Consider the following 15,496-nt stretch of genomic DNA (forward strand, 5'->3'; position numbering starts at 1 on the left):
GCTTGAACTTCCATAAGGCAAACTGGAAACAAATTGAGAAAGAGATCCTCAAACAAAACTGGCCTGAATGTCTCTCCTCGCCAAACATCGACATCGACATCGACATGAAACTTCATGTCTGTAATGCAAGCCATATGCTATAAAAGTGTTCCAGAGAGAAAGGCCACTGTACACAAGAACAAAATCCCCAGAGAGAGGAAAATTCTAACGAGACGACGTACAAAAGTTTCAAATCGCCTAAACAAACAAATTGAAAGCAGTGAAAAGTCCCGTCTGAAATTAAAACTGTTGGAAATTGAAAAATGTCTGCAACTCTCCCATGAAAAGGAAAGAGCAGACAAAGAAGCCTGGGCTATAGACAACATAAAAACTAACCCCAGAGCTTTCTACAGGTATGCCAAAGAAACAGTTATGGTGCACTGTAGGATAGGGCTACTCCTTGAAAAGGGTGGCACACTCACAGGAAATCCAATGAGGATAAGTGAAATACTAAATGAGCAATTCAAGAGTATTTTCACTCCACCCCAAGGGCATTTTCAAGTCAGCAATCCAACTAACGTCTTTACCACTGCAGATATAAAATCAGAGGCAGCGATGATTGATTACATCAATATAAAGGAAGACGATGTAATAAAGGCTATAGATGAAATGAAAACAAACTCAGCAACTGGCCCCGATGGATTCCCAGCAATCCTTCTAAAAGTATGTAAGAGAGTCCTAGCAAGACCACTGCAGTTCCTTTTTCAGAGCTTCCGTGCAACTGGCAAACTTCCAAGAAAACTGAAGGAAGGTAAAATATGCCCTATTCATAAAGGTGGTAGCAGAGCGGAAGCCAAGAACTACAGACCTATCTCTATGACCTCACACATCAGGAAGGTCATGGAATGAATAGTCAGAAGGAAACTAATCACATTCCTTGAAGAAAATGACTTGCTGCCTGACACCCAACATGGTTTCCGACCAGGAAGAAGCTGCTTAACTCAGCTCCTACATCACTATGACTGGGTGCTGAAACGACTGCTCAACCACTCAAATGTGGAAGTCACATATCTCGACTTTGCAAAGGCCTTTGATAAAGTCGATCATGGAATGATACGTCACAAACTGCGTGATCTTGGCATAGTTGGAAAATTGGGAGAATGGCTTCATGACTTTCTGAAGGATAGAAGTCAGGTGTTAGTAGCCAATGGGGCCACTTCCATTAACATGCAAATAGTGAGCGGTGTTCCGCAAGGCATTGTTTTGGGACCACTACTGTTCATAATGGCCCTCTCAGACATGCCCTCAGCCACGCGGAGAGCCACGATCACAAGTTATGCAGATGATACAAAAGTTTCACAGGCAATACAGAACCCTGAAGACACTAAGCACCTGCAATGTGAGCTGGACAAAATATACAAGTGGGCTGAAAAGAATAGCATTCAGTTCAATGCTGAAAAGTTTCAAGCTTTATGCTATCAGCATGCAAAACTAAATGCAATACCCAATAAATATACTGGACCTGGAGGGATTGCAATCCCAGAGGCACAATCAGTGCGAGACCTGGGTATTTACATGAGTGATGATGCAACCTTTCATTGCATGTTGCTAAATTGGCAATGAAATGTAGGCGGCTGACCTGATGGATTCTTAGAACCTTTAGAACAAGAGGCCAGGAAACCATGATGGTCCTCTGGAGGACACTTGTCCTAAGCCACTTTGACTATTGCTCTCAGCTATGGCCACCATCCAGTGTCAAGTTAATCACAGAACTTGAGGCGATCCAACGAAGAAGATAGCCTCTGTGCAGCATATAAGCTACTGGGAAAGACTCAAGAGATTAAAACTCTATTCCTTAGAGCGTAGGCGAGAAAGATATGCCATAATATACATCTGGGAGATCCTAGAAGGACTTGTCCCAAACTTGGGCATCGAGAGTTACACAAATGCTAGAACTGGGCGCCACTGCATGGTGCCAAGGACTCCAAATTTGCCATCAAGATGTAGGACAAGATACTGTGATAGCCTGGGCTTCAGAGGCCCACAGCTCTTCAATATCTTCCCGAAGAACCTGAGGGACCTGCATGGGGTGGATGAAGATGTCTTTAAAATAAAACTGGATCTCTTCCTGTCAGGTGTCCCAGATGAACCAACTTCACGGCTGGAGGTGCAGATGAGGGCAGCTGCATCGAACTCTCTCATGCACCAAATGGCAATTGCTAAAAAGTATTCATGAAGTAAAATCATGTAGCCACAACAAATGGCGGTGCCCCAGCATGGCCACAGCTCTTGAGCTGAAACTAGACAAAATAAAATAAAATAAAATATTTATATATATATATGAATTAAAAAAATGGAGTTAACGCAGGTGTAATTAAATATTTTTACTTTCGACACATGTTTCGAAAATTCCACTGATACTATTTAAAAGAATAAATGGTATAAACAATGCAATCTTCTCCTCAGGAAAGTGAAAAAATCGGAACTCGTCAATAAGACATTTTAGCAAAAAATGATGGATTTGTATAGCGATAGACAGAACGCTATTAATATTGTTTAAAAAAACGTTATATGATATAACGTCATAAGTAGCTAACAGAAACAGTAGGGATATTAATAGTGAATGTTAAATATAATGGAAATTAAAGTTTAAATGTATATATATAAAAGTGAAGTTGTGTGAGTGTCTGTCTCCTACGATTTAGATTCCTAACTACTCCCACATTTTGCGGTGCAGTTTAACCAAAACCGGGTATCTTATAGTCGTGATTCATATCGAGCCTTTCTGGGTAATAGCGCGCGTCTACGATGAGTCTACGATTTTAAAAATAATTTACCATATTTTTTTTTCCATTTTAAAGCATATTTTTTGGGTTCTTCCAATTTTTTCGTGTGTCGATGGCGGCGGAATTGGCGTCCATGCTCACACCTGCACCTGTGTTGCTTCTCCCCTTTCTTCCCTCCCTCGTGAAGCTGTGGGGAAGGGAGTGTAAGGAAATCAACGTCGTAAAGCGTTGTCAAGGAGACCAGCGTTCTTTTAGAACAACGACTTCATGGCTTGAAAACACCAAAACAGAAATGGCTAAGAAAGCCCGAAAGCAAATTCTACAAAATCGGGAAACACGCCACACAAGGCAGGTTTCCTGTGCAAACAATTTGCACAACCGAATGTTTTAGTTGTTGCACAAATCTTTATATATAAAAGTCAAGTTGTGTGTCTGTCTCCTACGATTTAGATTCCTAACTACTCCCACATTTTGCGGTGCAGTGTAACCAAAACCGGGTATCTTATAGTCGTGATTCATATCGAGCCCTTCTGGGTATTAGCGCGCGTCTACGATGAGTCTATGATTTAAAAAAAATTTACCATCATTTTTTCCATTTTAATGCATTTTTTCGCTATTATATAAGAGAAGTAACTCTCTAAAAATGTCTACGATGAGTCAACGATTTAAAAAAAAATTTACCATCATTTTTTATTCCATTTTTAATGCATTTTTTTGCTATAACTCTCTAAAAATGCTTATATAGTTATTTCCCTTACAAACCCGAGCAACGCCGGGCGATACTGCTAGTCTATATATATAAAAGTGAAGTTGTGTGAGTGTCTGTCTCCTACGATTTTGATTCCTAACTACTCCCACATTTTGCGGTCCAGTTTCACCAAATTCGGGTATCTTATAGTCGTGATTCATATCGAGCCCGTCTGGGTATTAGCGCGCGTCTACGATGAGTCTACGATTTTAAAAATAATTTACCATAATTTTTTTCCATTTTAACGCATATTTTTTAAAGGCTGTGGGGAAGGGAGTGTAAGGAAATCAACATCGTAAAGCGTTGTCAAGGAGACCAGCGTTCTTTTAGAACAACGACTTCATGGCTTGAAGACACCAAAACAGAAATGGCTAAGAAAGCCCGAAAGCAAATTCTACAAAATCGGGAAACACGCCACACAGGGAAGGTTTCCCGTGCAAATAATTTGCACAACCGAATGTTTTAGTTGTTGCACAACTTTTACTTAAAAAATATTATCCAAACACAAACTTTTGAAGGCAATATTGTATGGCGATGGTACTTGTGAAATATGGTAATGGATTTAGTAGCCAAAAGGAGAGAGCAGAGGCATAGTATAGTGGTGGTGGAGGCGGTGGTAGTGGCAGCGGTGGTGGCGGTGGTGCTGGTAGTGGTGATGGTGGTCGTGGTCGTGGTGGTCGTCGTGTTTGTGGTGGTGGTGTTGTTGTTGTTGTTGTTGTTGTTGGTGGTGGTGGTGGTGGTGGGGGTGATGGTGGGGGTCGTGGTGATGATGGTGATGGTCGTGGTGGTCGTGGTGGTCTTCGTGATGGTGGTGGTGCTCATGGTGGTAGTGGTGATTGTGTTGGTGGTGGTGGTGGTGGCTGAAGCTGTCGTCTGGGTTCTTCCAATTTTTTCGTGTGTCGGTGGCGGCGTTGGCGTTCATGCTCGCACCTGCAACTGTGTAGCTCCTCCCCTTCTTCCCTCCCTTGTGAAGCTGTGGGGAAGGCAGGGTAGGGAAATCAACGTCGTAAAGCGTTGTCAAGGAGACCAGCGTTCTTTTAGAACAACGACTTCATGGCTTGAAGTCGCCAAAACAGAAATCGCTAAAAAAGCTGAAACAGATCCACAAAAACGGCAAAAACCGCCACAGAGGGCAGGTCTCGTGTGCAAACAATTTGCACAACCGAATGTTTTAGTTGTTGCACAAATCTTTATATATAAAAGTAAGGTTGTGTGTCTGTCTCCTACGATTTAGATTCCTAACTACTCCCACATTTAACGGTGCAGTTTAACCAAAACCGGGTATCTTATAGTCGTGATTCATATCGAGCCCTTCTGGGTATTAGCGCGCGTCTACGATGAGTCTACGATTTAAAAAAAATATTACCATAATTTTTTTCCATTTTAATGCATTTTTTCGCTATTAAATAAGGGAAGTAACTCTCTAAAAATGTCTACGATGAGTCAACGATTTAAAAAAAATTACCATAATTTTTTATTCCATTTTTAATGCATTTTTTTGCTATTTTTTGGCTATAACTCTCTAAAAATGCTTATATAGTTATTTCCCTTACAAACCCGAGCAACGCCGGGCGATACTGCTAGTTATATATAATGATAGAGACTACTTATATGCACTAAATGTATGTTTTTGCCAATGCTTACATCTGTATGCTCGCTCTATAACCGTGTTTACTAGGGTATTTTTAGAAAAAATAATGAAAAATAGCTCAGAATTGCAGAGAAGACAGAATTTCTTGCCTTTGTCATATGGTATCGAAATTGAGAGAATTAACCATTCTAAATGAAATTGTTCATTGTGGTCTTTTAAATCCCAAATCAGTTTGCTGAAATAAACGGAATAGTACCAGTCTCAGCAAACTGATTTGAGATTTAAAAGACCACAATGAACAATTTCATTTAGAATGGTTGATTCTCTCAATTTCGATACCATATGACAAAGGCAAGAAATTATGTCTTCTCTGCAATTCTGAGCTATTTTTCATTATTTTTTCTAAAATACTCTAGTAAACACGGTTATAGAGCGAGCATACAGATGTAAGCATTGGCAAAAACATACATTTAGTGCATATAAGTAGTCTCTATCATTATATATAATTTAAACTTTAATTTCCATTATATTTAACATTCACTATTAATATCCCTACTGTTTCTGTTAGCTACTTATGACGTTATATCATATAACGTTTTTTTAAACAATATTAATAGCGTTCTGTCTATCGCTATACAAATCCATCATTTTTTGCTAAAATGTCTTATTGACGAGTTCCGATTTTTTCACTTTCCTGAAAAGATTGCATTGTTTATACCATTTATTCTTTTAAATAGTATCAGTGGAATTTTCGAAACATGTGTCGAAGTAAAAATATTTGATTACGCCTGCGTTAACTCCATTTTTTAAATTCATATTATTCAAAATATTCAACGTAAACACGAAGTTTCTACCTTTATAAACAAGGAGTTACAACACCTTTACTTGTGAGATTTTTGCTGCCCTGGTAACTATTTATTTATTTTTTCCGTGTTAATTGTTAACAAGGTAAAAATACACTCATCTATTTATATATATATATAAATATATATATATATATAATATATATATATATATATATATATTATATATATATATATATATATAAATATATATATAAATATATATATATATATATATATATTATATATTTATATTAGAAGAAATGAGGTACTCAGAAGATCGGATGGTTTATATTTACAGATATTTATTTATATATTACATTTTTTATATATATATATCATATCACTTAGATCATTAGCGCTTTCTCCCATTCTAGTGGGGTTTTCAAATCAAACTAAGTTCCTGTGTGGGGAATTTTGATCATTTTATAGAATTTCGTAGTGGTGGGGAGGAATATAAGACAGTACAAGAGGATGATGGATGAGGTGAAAGTGAGAGAGAGAACATGTGTGTATGTGTGTGTGTGTATGTTTGTATCTGAGGTGAGTGCTAAAGAGAAAGAGGTGAAGGGAGAGGGAAGATGAAGGAAAGAATTTCTTTTTTGGTCTGTGCTGGATGGAATATTGACTCCAAGGGGGTTCTAAGGCCTTAGGAAAAAAAAAGAATTTCAGCTTTAACCACTTCACAGTGTCACTGAGTGTGTGGTGGCGGGGAGGCAGGCCATAAATTATATTTCCTTTTATCATTGTGAGAATGGTCAAATGCTTTTTTTGGGTTTAAGAATTCTTTCCACTTTTTATGATCGTTTTGTGGAGGTGTGTATATGTGTCTGTGTGTGTGTGTCTGTGTGTGTGTTTGTGTGTGTGTGTGTGTGTGTGTGTGCGTATGTGTGCGTGTGCGTGTGTCTGTGTATTTGGAGACGGGAAGAGAGAAAAAAAGAAAAAGAAAGATAAGGGAGGAAGGGGAAAAAATTGTGTTGATATTTATACCACTATATATATATACATGCTTATACATGAAATATTAGGGAAAAAAACACCTTTTATCGATTCAAAATGAACAACTAAATTACACCATCTTGAAAATTGTATATCATAGGAAGGTTAAAATTAAAGTGACAATTAAAAAGTAAAGATGAAGTAAATTTTCAAAAATAATATAATGTATATAACAGGCAATATATATATACACACACACATATATATATACATATACACACATATACTAAATGTTCTACTATATTAAATTGTAAATCGAAAGATGTGTCCTTCAATGTCAGTATATATATATACATGCTTATACATGAAATATTAGAAAAAAAACACCTTTTATCGATTCAAAATGAACAATCAAATTACACCATCTTGAAAATTGTATATCATAGGAAGGTTAAAATTAAAGTGACAATTAAAAAGTAAAGATGAAGTAAATTTTCAAAAATAATATAATGTATATAACAGGCAATATATATATACACACACACATATATATATACATATACACACATATACTAAATGTTCTACTATATTAAATTGTAAATCGAAAGATGTGTCCTTCAATGTCAGTATATATATATACATGCTTATACATGAAATATTAGAAAAAAAACACCTTTTATCGATTCAAAATGAACAATCAAATTACACCATCTTGAAAATTGCATATCATAGGAAGGTTAAAATTAAAATGACAATTGGCACGTAAAGATTAAGTAAATTACAAAAATAATATAATGTATATAACAGGTAATACACACACACACACACACACACACACATACATACATATATGTGCCGGTGGCACATAAAAAGCACCATCCGTTCGTGGCCGTTTGCCAGCTCTGTCTGGCACCTGTGCGGGTGGCACGTAAAAAGCACCCACTACACTCTCGGAGTGGTTGGCGTTAGGAAGGGCATCCAGCCGTAGAAACACTGCCAGATTTGACTGGGCCTGATGAAGCCTTCTGGCTTCACAGACCCCAGTAGAACCGTCCAACCCATGCTGGCATGGAAAACGGACGCTAAACGATGATGATGATGATGATGATGATGATATATATATATATATATATATATATATATATATATATATACACACACATATTAAATGTTCTACTATATTATATTGTAAATCGAAAGATTTGTCCTTCAATGTATGACGAGTAAAATTTCAGCCATTTAATTTGGGGGAGAACTTAGCTATGAAATATTTTTCCATATTCCTCCTGAAAGAGGTGTCGTTCTTCGGACATTTGTAGAAGGGAAAGATCTTAAATTTTCCTTCTCCACACGTAGCTAGGTGTGTACTTAGTGGTATTTTGCGTAGTTCTTCCAGCCGAATATGTTGTCGGTGAATCCTGGCTCGCTGGCACAAAGAATTCTCCTTGCACGCGGGGCAGGTTATGCAGTATATAACGTTCTGCGTCTTGCAGTTCATATCTGCATTTACTTTGAATACGTAACCACTTTTAAATCTCATCTCTCTGTTTCCCTCTATGTATTTGTTGGTGGGGTTGCTGCAGATCCCACATCTACCATCTCCGCACTCTTTTGCAAAGAATTCCGTTTTACTTTCTGAAGAGAATTTCGCTCTTGTTAGGTGTTTCTTTAGGTTTTTGTCCTGTCGTCTACTGTTTTTTATGCTATATTTGTTTAATATGTTTTTCATTTTGGGGCTTTGTAAGGCTATTGGTAGGTTTGAATGTATGGTTTGGAAGATGTTGGTAACTCCAGGGTTGTGCGTGTTTATAAAAGGGATAATGTTTTCTTTGATTTTTGTTTTGGGTGTCCTGAGATGTGCGATGTCTAGTTTTAATGCTCTTGTGATTCCATTTTCTATTAGTTTAAGGGGGTATTTTTGCTCTAGGACGAAGTTTTTGAGTTCATCTAGTCTTATTAATCGTATTTGTGAATCAGTTACTATGCTACATATTCGTCTTGCCATACTATATGGGATGTTTCTTTTTGTGTGGGATGGGTGGCATGAGTGGAAATTTAAATATTGGTGTGTGTCAGTTTTTTTGTAGTGGGTGTCTGTTGTGACGATGGAGTTGTGTATTTTGATGTTGATGTCTAGGAAGGGAAGTTCGTTGTGGCTGGTATCTATTGTGAAGTTGATAGATGGGTGCAGCGTATTGAGGATGTTGTGGAATGTTCGTAGGTCTTCCTCTGATCTGTTCCAAAAGATGAAGCAGTCATCGAGGTAGCGTTTCCACTTTTTCTTGATGTCTTCTCTGAAGTCGTGTTCGAAGACTTTCCCTATTTCATCGTATAGTTTGTTCTCCAGGAAACCCATCACCAGGTTGGCATATGAAGGTGCGAATTTTGTACCCATAGCCGTGCCTTTTATCTGTCGATGAGAATGTATTTTCTTCGAGTATTAATTGGGTGGCTTGGGTGATAAAGTTTGTCTTAAAGCGTTCGTCTATAAGTTCTCTGTATTTTTCTATCGATTGTTTTATTGCTTCTAGACCTAGGGTGTGTGGTATGTTTGTGCATAGATTTGTGACATCAAAGCTTGCAAGTATGGTGTTTTTCGGGACTGTATTTGGATTGTGTGTGAGGAAGTCTATGTCATCCCTTATGTAGCTTGGTATCTGTGGGCATAAAGGTTTGAGGAGTATATCTATGAAGTGGCTTAGTTGTTGTGTTGGTGCCTGGAGTCCTGCCACTATTGGTCTCATTGTGAGGTCTGCAGGCCTTTGTATTCTTATATAGTGGTTCCTCTGTTCCTTTATGGCTCTCTGTATTTCAGAGCTTTTATGAATTTTAGGTAATCCATAAAAATTGCTTTCTTTGGTTCTTGAGTTGCATAGACACTCTTTCTACTTATCTGTAAAGGAGTTCTGGTATTAATTGACTAAAGTTCTAATTTTTTTTATTGTTGCTTTCTCCGGTGGTGTTGGTTCCTCTTTATAGTATGTCTGGTTGTTCAGTAACTCCAGTATCTTTTCTTTGTAGTAATCTGTATCCATAATTACTATTGCTCCACCTTTGTCAGCTTCTTTTATAATGATTGACTTATCATTTTTCAGTTTTTGTAAGGCTTGTTTTTCTCCTCTGCGGAGATTCTATTTGCATTTGTGTGTGTGGAGAGGGAATTTATATATATATTTATATATATTTATATATATATATATATTACTGGAAAACGGCTGAATGGATTTTCACCAAATTTGGCAGAAATACTCATTGGGTGAGTGGCTCGAACTCATTATTATGGTTTGATTATCTTCAAAACAGGCGGATGGGTGAATCAAGATGTCATTTTTCTTTGTTACATAGGCATAAACAATAAACAGGGGGAAATAACTGTTGATGCAATTTTGTTGAAATATGAATTCGTCTGAGAATATATTTATTAAATTAAATTTTATCCTTATGAATGCGCATTGTTTTGAATTAATCATGCTTTATTTGTTTTTACATTGAGATTTTGATGATGTGCTTGCATCATTTTTAGTATGACATCGCAGGGTAGGCGTGAGAGGCTGAAAAATGGCCAGATATGGCTGGTTTAAATGCCTAAGTATTGTTTGTAAAGAATAAAATGTTTTGAATGGTACAACAATGCACTATAATATAGATAATTCTTATTTAAGAATATCTGAAGAAGGAATGTAATTCTGAAACATCATATCAGATCATGGATAACTAAATTACAACAGGTAAATAGCCCATTGTCTATATTATAGTACATTGTTGTACCATTCAAAACTTTTTATTCTTTAAGTATTAGAATAGCAGGCATCAATAAACTCAAAATATCCACTCACATAAGAATTTATAACATAAGAACAAACAAAGGTGAAAATTCCTTTGAAATTACCTGAAGGTTTTTTGGGGATGATATTAGTTTGTACCTGGACATCGATGACAGCTTTTAAGGCACTGCTATTGACAAGTTTTTGACTGACAGCATTAGCCGTTTCTTCAACAAGATCTTTTAAGGTAGAAATCAGGGTTCCTGAATTATCATTGTGCTTCATATCCAGTGACTGAAACGTTAAAGAAAAGAGAATGCAATTAATATTATGCAGACAATAATATATTTCACAGTGTGCACTCTCTACTGCTCAGATATTTTGATATATGGAGTGGGCCCAAAGTCATGAGCCAAATAAGTTCAATATGATTTGGAATTATGAAAGACAAGGTTCAATTTTTCTAAAAATTGAATAAAATAAATAAAATTATGATGAATACACATGTAATGTGTATTCAAGTACATGATGAACAAAATGAATGATAATAATAAATGTAATAAGGAATGTCACATGTTTTGGTACATGACTTTTGGCACACACACAGATATAAACACGCCTGCAAACAATTGTAATTACCAAGCATACGATTGCCAGAGCTGTTAGAATGCAGCACAAAGTGCAATGTTGTGTTCATTCCAGTTCCTTATATTTTGAGTTCACCTGCATCAACAATGCTAGCGCTAAACTGTTTCGTTTCCACTTGGGCAAATTCAGTTCATAACAGCTAGTTTTCCATTACAAAAATGAATAAATAAATAAATAAATAAAACAAAAAGATCTTGCCCAGGCCAGCAAATCCTTCTGAGTGATGAAAACAGTAAGAAGCTCATTGTATGTGTGTATGTGTGTCACTGTTGCTTGACAACCAATGTTGATGCGTTCACATACCCATAACTAAGTGATTCAGTAAAAGAGACTAATAGAATAAGTACCATGAAGTTAAGTCATTTGACTAAAAATTCTTCAAGGCAGTGCCCCAGCATGGGCACAGTCTACTAACCGAAACAAATAAAAGATAGGAACAAAAGTTAACTTACCAGTGTAATTTCAATGGAGTCAGCTCTTCGAAGTTGGATAGCACATAGAATAATAATCGTTTCTTTCTTGGCATAAGCTTGCACTTTGGGGAAGGCTCGAAGAGAACTGCAGATATTGCCAACAGATACACCCTGTAAAATAAAAGAATCAATTGTAATAGTCAGGTCTACAGACTGGCAATTACTAAACTCAGATTCAACATGTGAATTTTAAAATTTCTTTGTAAAGTTTCATATTTTCCTTTGGTGCCTCTTATTACTTAGTTTTCAGGAATTTGGTCACCATGATTTTCAAAGAACTTTTCAGCTATTGCAAAAGTCTGTTGAAAACTGATGTGTTTAAATTCCTGAAAACCAGCTTGAAACCATGTTGTAAATGCCATAACAACGATGATGGAGTCTCCAGTCAAAGATGATGTATAAGTGTTCATATTTTGCCTGACGACTGGCACAAATGATTTGTTTTATAGCAATCAAATGTATGTGCTGTATATTAATTAACTCACTCTCTCCATTAAATAAACATTGCCCACTCAAATGCATGGCGGACCACATGTCAGGTGTTAAAAATGATTGCAAAGCAACAACATGAGACAAAGTGTTTTGTCCAAGAACACAACATATCACCTGGTCTAGGAATTGATACCATAATCTCACAATTGTGAATGCAACAACCTAACCATTAGGCCACACACCCTAATAATAATAATAATAATAATAATAATAATAATAATAATAATAATAATAATAATCCTTTCTACTAAAGGCACAAGCCCTGAAATTTTAGAGAAGGAGACTTATCAATTATATCAACCCCATAATAATTTGTAACATGCAACAGAAAGAGTATTAGGTTAAAATAGCAATAGGTGTATCATACATAAAGCAGATATATTAGTGAAATCTTAATTTACTGCAGTGTTCATCCTGAGATAGCATCTGTTATGATATCAGAAATATCAGCAACAGATGAAAATCTAACAGAAGTGGCAGCAGTGTCATTGAGTAATATGAATTTTTACCCAGAGAAGAATTTAATTCCAACTTACTTTTGGCATCCGAGATTTGTCAAAGAGAAGGTTGATTTTTGCACAGTTATTACTGATTTTTGCTTCATTTGGTATACAGTTGGTTTGTATATCTCTGGGAGCAGAATCTTCAATCTTTGATATATGTTTACAGTGACCCCAAGGCAAGCAGGGTGGTGTAAAGCATGTCTGTGTTGTTTTTACAACACACGTTTCATCATGTGCACATATATCGACTGGCTCAGAAACATTTGGATGGCTCAAGCAGTTTTTGGGTCCGCACCAAACCTTCAAATATAGAAATATTCCAATGATAATATTCATAAACAAACCAAAACAAAACAAAAGAAAAAAGAAAAAGAAAAAAATATTATGGACCGGATGATTCCAGAAATATTTTAATGATAATAATAATTAATGCCACAATACTAGTTAAATTACAATTAATATGGCATGAATTATATCATCATCACTGTTTTAATGTTCCCTCTCTTCCATGCCTGCAAGGGTTGGATGAAATTTGTTGAGATTTTCCACAACTGGGTGCTCTTCCTGTCACCAACTTTCACTTGTTTCCTATTGCTGGACATGACCTTGCAGAAGACTGGAAATGAATGACACTGCTCACACAATGGTAATGCTTGCAATTTATTTTGCTATGTCCTCACAAGGAAATGATAACAGACACAGATATATATATATATATATATATTGAGCTGTGTGTTGTGTTCTTGAGCAAGACACTTTATTTCATGTTCTTCCAGTTCACTCAGCTGTAGAAATGAGTTGTGATGTCACTGGTACCAAGCTGTATTGGCCTTTGCCTTTCTCTTGGATAACACTGGTGGCATGGAGAAGGGAGGCTGGTATGCATGGACAACTTCTGATCTTCCATAAACAAACTTTGTGCCGCAGAAGGGAACTTTCTAGGTGCAATCCCATGGTCATTCATGATTGAAGGGGAACTTTTATATATATACATTATCATCATTTAACATCTGTTGACCATGCATGGGTTGGATGGTTTGACTGGGCTGGCATGCTGGAAAGCTGTACCAGGCTCTAGTCTGATTTGGCATGGATTTTTAAAAAATTGTCAATTTTTATTATATTCATTATAATAATAATAATAATAATAATAATAATAATAATAATAAAAAAAAACATTGTGTACAGTGCTCAGGTGCACTACAACTCATCTAAAGTGTATGTATAATCAGGTGTAGTTTCGGCGGATTTCGGAAAGCATGAGGGCCTTAAAGGATGCAGTGTCATGGCAGTCAACAACTGACGCAGGCAGTTTGTTCCATGCTTCAGCAACTCTGAGCGTGAAAAAATGTTTCCGAAAGTCATGGGAGCTGTGTTGTTTTCTGACTTTGTAGGCATGTCCACGTGTGTTAGACACATGAAGATCAAAAAGGTGTTCAGTGTTGTTTTTATATATATTGTTTCCAGTATAAATTAATATATTACTAAGAATATTACCAGTTGCTGGCACATTGGAAAAAAAACCTGCCAGTATGCCACATTAGATAGTTTGAGAAGCACTGGTTTAGAGTACTCTATGAGCAAGGGAAAAAGATAGGAGGTTCATGGCTGGAATGTCTTTTACCAAAGATCAGGATTGACTTGTGGTGCTAAACAACAACAACAGCAGCAGTAGAACTAATATGTAACAACAACTTGCTGGGTTTACAGGATAAATTCCTTACCTTTGTACAATGAACGCGACCGTTGTTGCAATGACAAGAATTGCACTCATGTTTCCATGAGCTTTTGTCAGAGTAGGCATGTTGTTTGAAAATACAGGAATTAGGAGAAGGCAAATGTCCAATAACTGAAAATATAACAGAAAAGAAAAAACTGAAAGAATTACCAAATGTTTTATTGGAATTAAGACAGGCTCTTGTAACCAAAAAGATATGTTAATCCTTAGACCCACCAGAACCTGTTTATATAGGTATATGTTTTAGCCTTTAGCATTTACATTATTCTGTCAGATGTAATGCTTATTTGTTCATATTGTTTTGAATTAATCATACATTATCTCATAGCTTTGAGATTTCAATGATGTGGTCGTTTAGTTTCAAAAGAACATTACGGGGTTGGTGAGAGGCTGAATCTGGTCAGTAGGAACACGAAACAGGTAGAATATTTTTGGCCAGATATGGTCAGTTTAAATGCTAAAGGATTGATTTAAATACAACAGAAATTTAATTTTGATTAATTAACAAGTTTACATAGATACATGACTAACCATTTTCACATTGATTTCCAGTTCTTCCGGGAGGACAAATACATTTATAGCTACCAATTTCATCAATGCAAGTACTGCCAAAAGCAGATGGATTCGAAGTACATTCTTGTATATCTGCAATTTCAAAAATATGAGTTATTATGTTACTCTAAAATGTTTTTTATATACAGCACCGTTTTTACATTCCTGTAAATATATATATATACACACACACACACACACACACACAGATACATATGCATATATATATATATATATATACACACACACACACACACACAGATACACATGCATCTCTACAGGGCCGAGGCTTTCCGCCAACTCAATGACACCTCCTTCTACTCCCCTCTGTCCTCTAACCCCACACGTAGCTACCAACAGACGGTATCCTCTACTGTCCGCGACCTCATCTCGTCCTCCCGTCTCCCCCACACCACATCCAACCTAATTGTGCGAACCCCA

General features: G+C 36.5%; 1 protein-coding gene across 1 annotated transcript in view; it reads right to left on the minus strand.

Moving 5' to 3' along the window:
- Positions 1-15,496, minus strand: part of LOC118767241 (protein jagged-1b-like) — a 56,875-nt gene that overhangs the window by 19,092 nt on the left and 22,287 nt on the right. The window contains 5 exon segments of the mRNA XM_036511537.1: positions 10,809-10,943; positions 11,750-11,881; positions 12,799-13,065; positions 14,490-14,614; positions 15,035-15,148. Coding sequence (XP_036367430.1) covers positions 10,809-10,943; positions 11,750-11,881; positions 12,799-13,065; positions 14,490-14,614; positions 15,035-15,148 — 773 coding nt within the window.

This window comes from Octopus sinensis, linkage group LG20, assembly GCF_006345805.1.
Source record: "Octopus sinensis linkage group LG20, ASM634580v1, whole genome shotgun sequence".
NCBI lineage: Eukaryota > Metazoa > Mollusca > Cephalopoda > Octopoda > Octopodidae > Octopus > Octopus sinensis.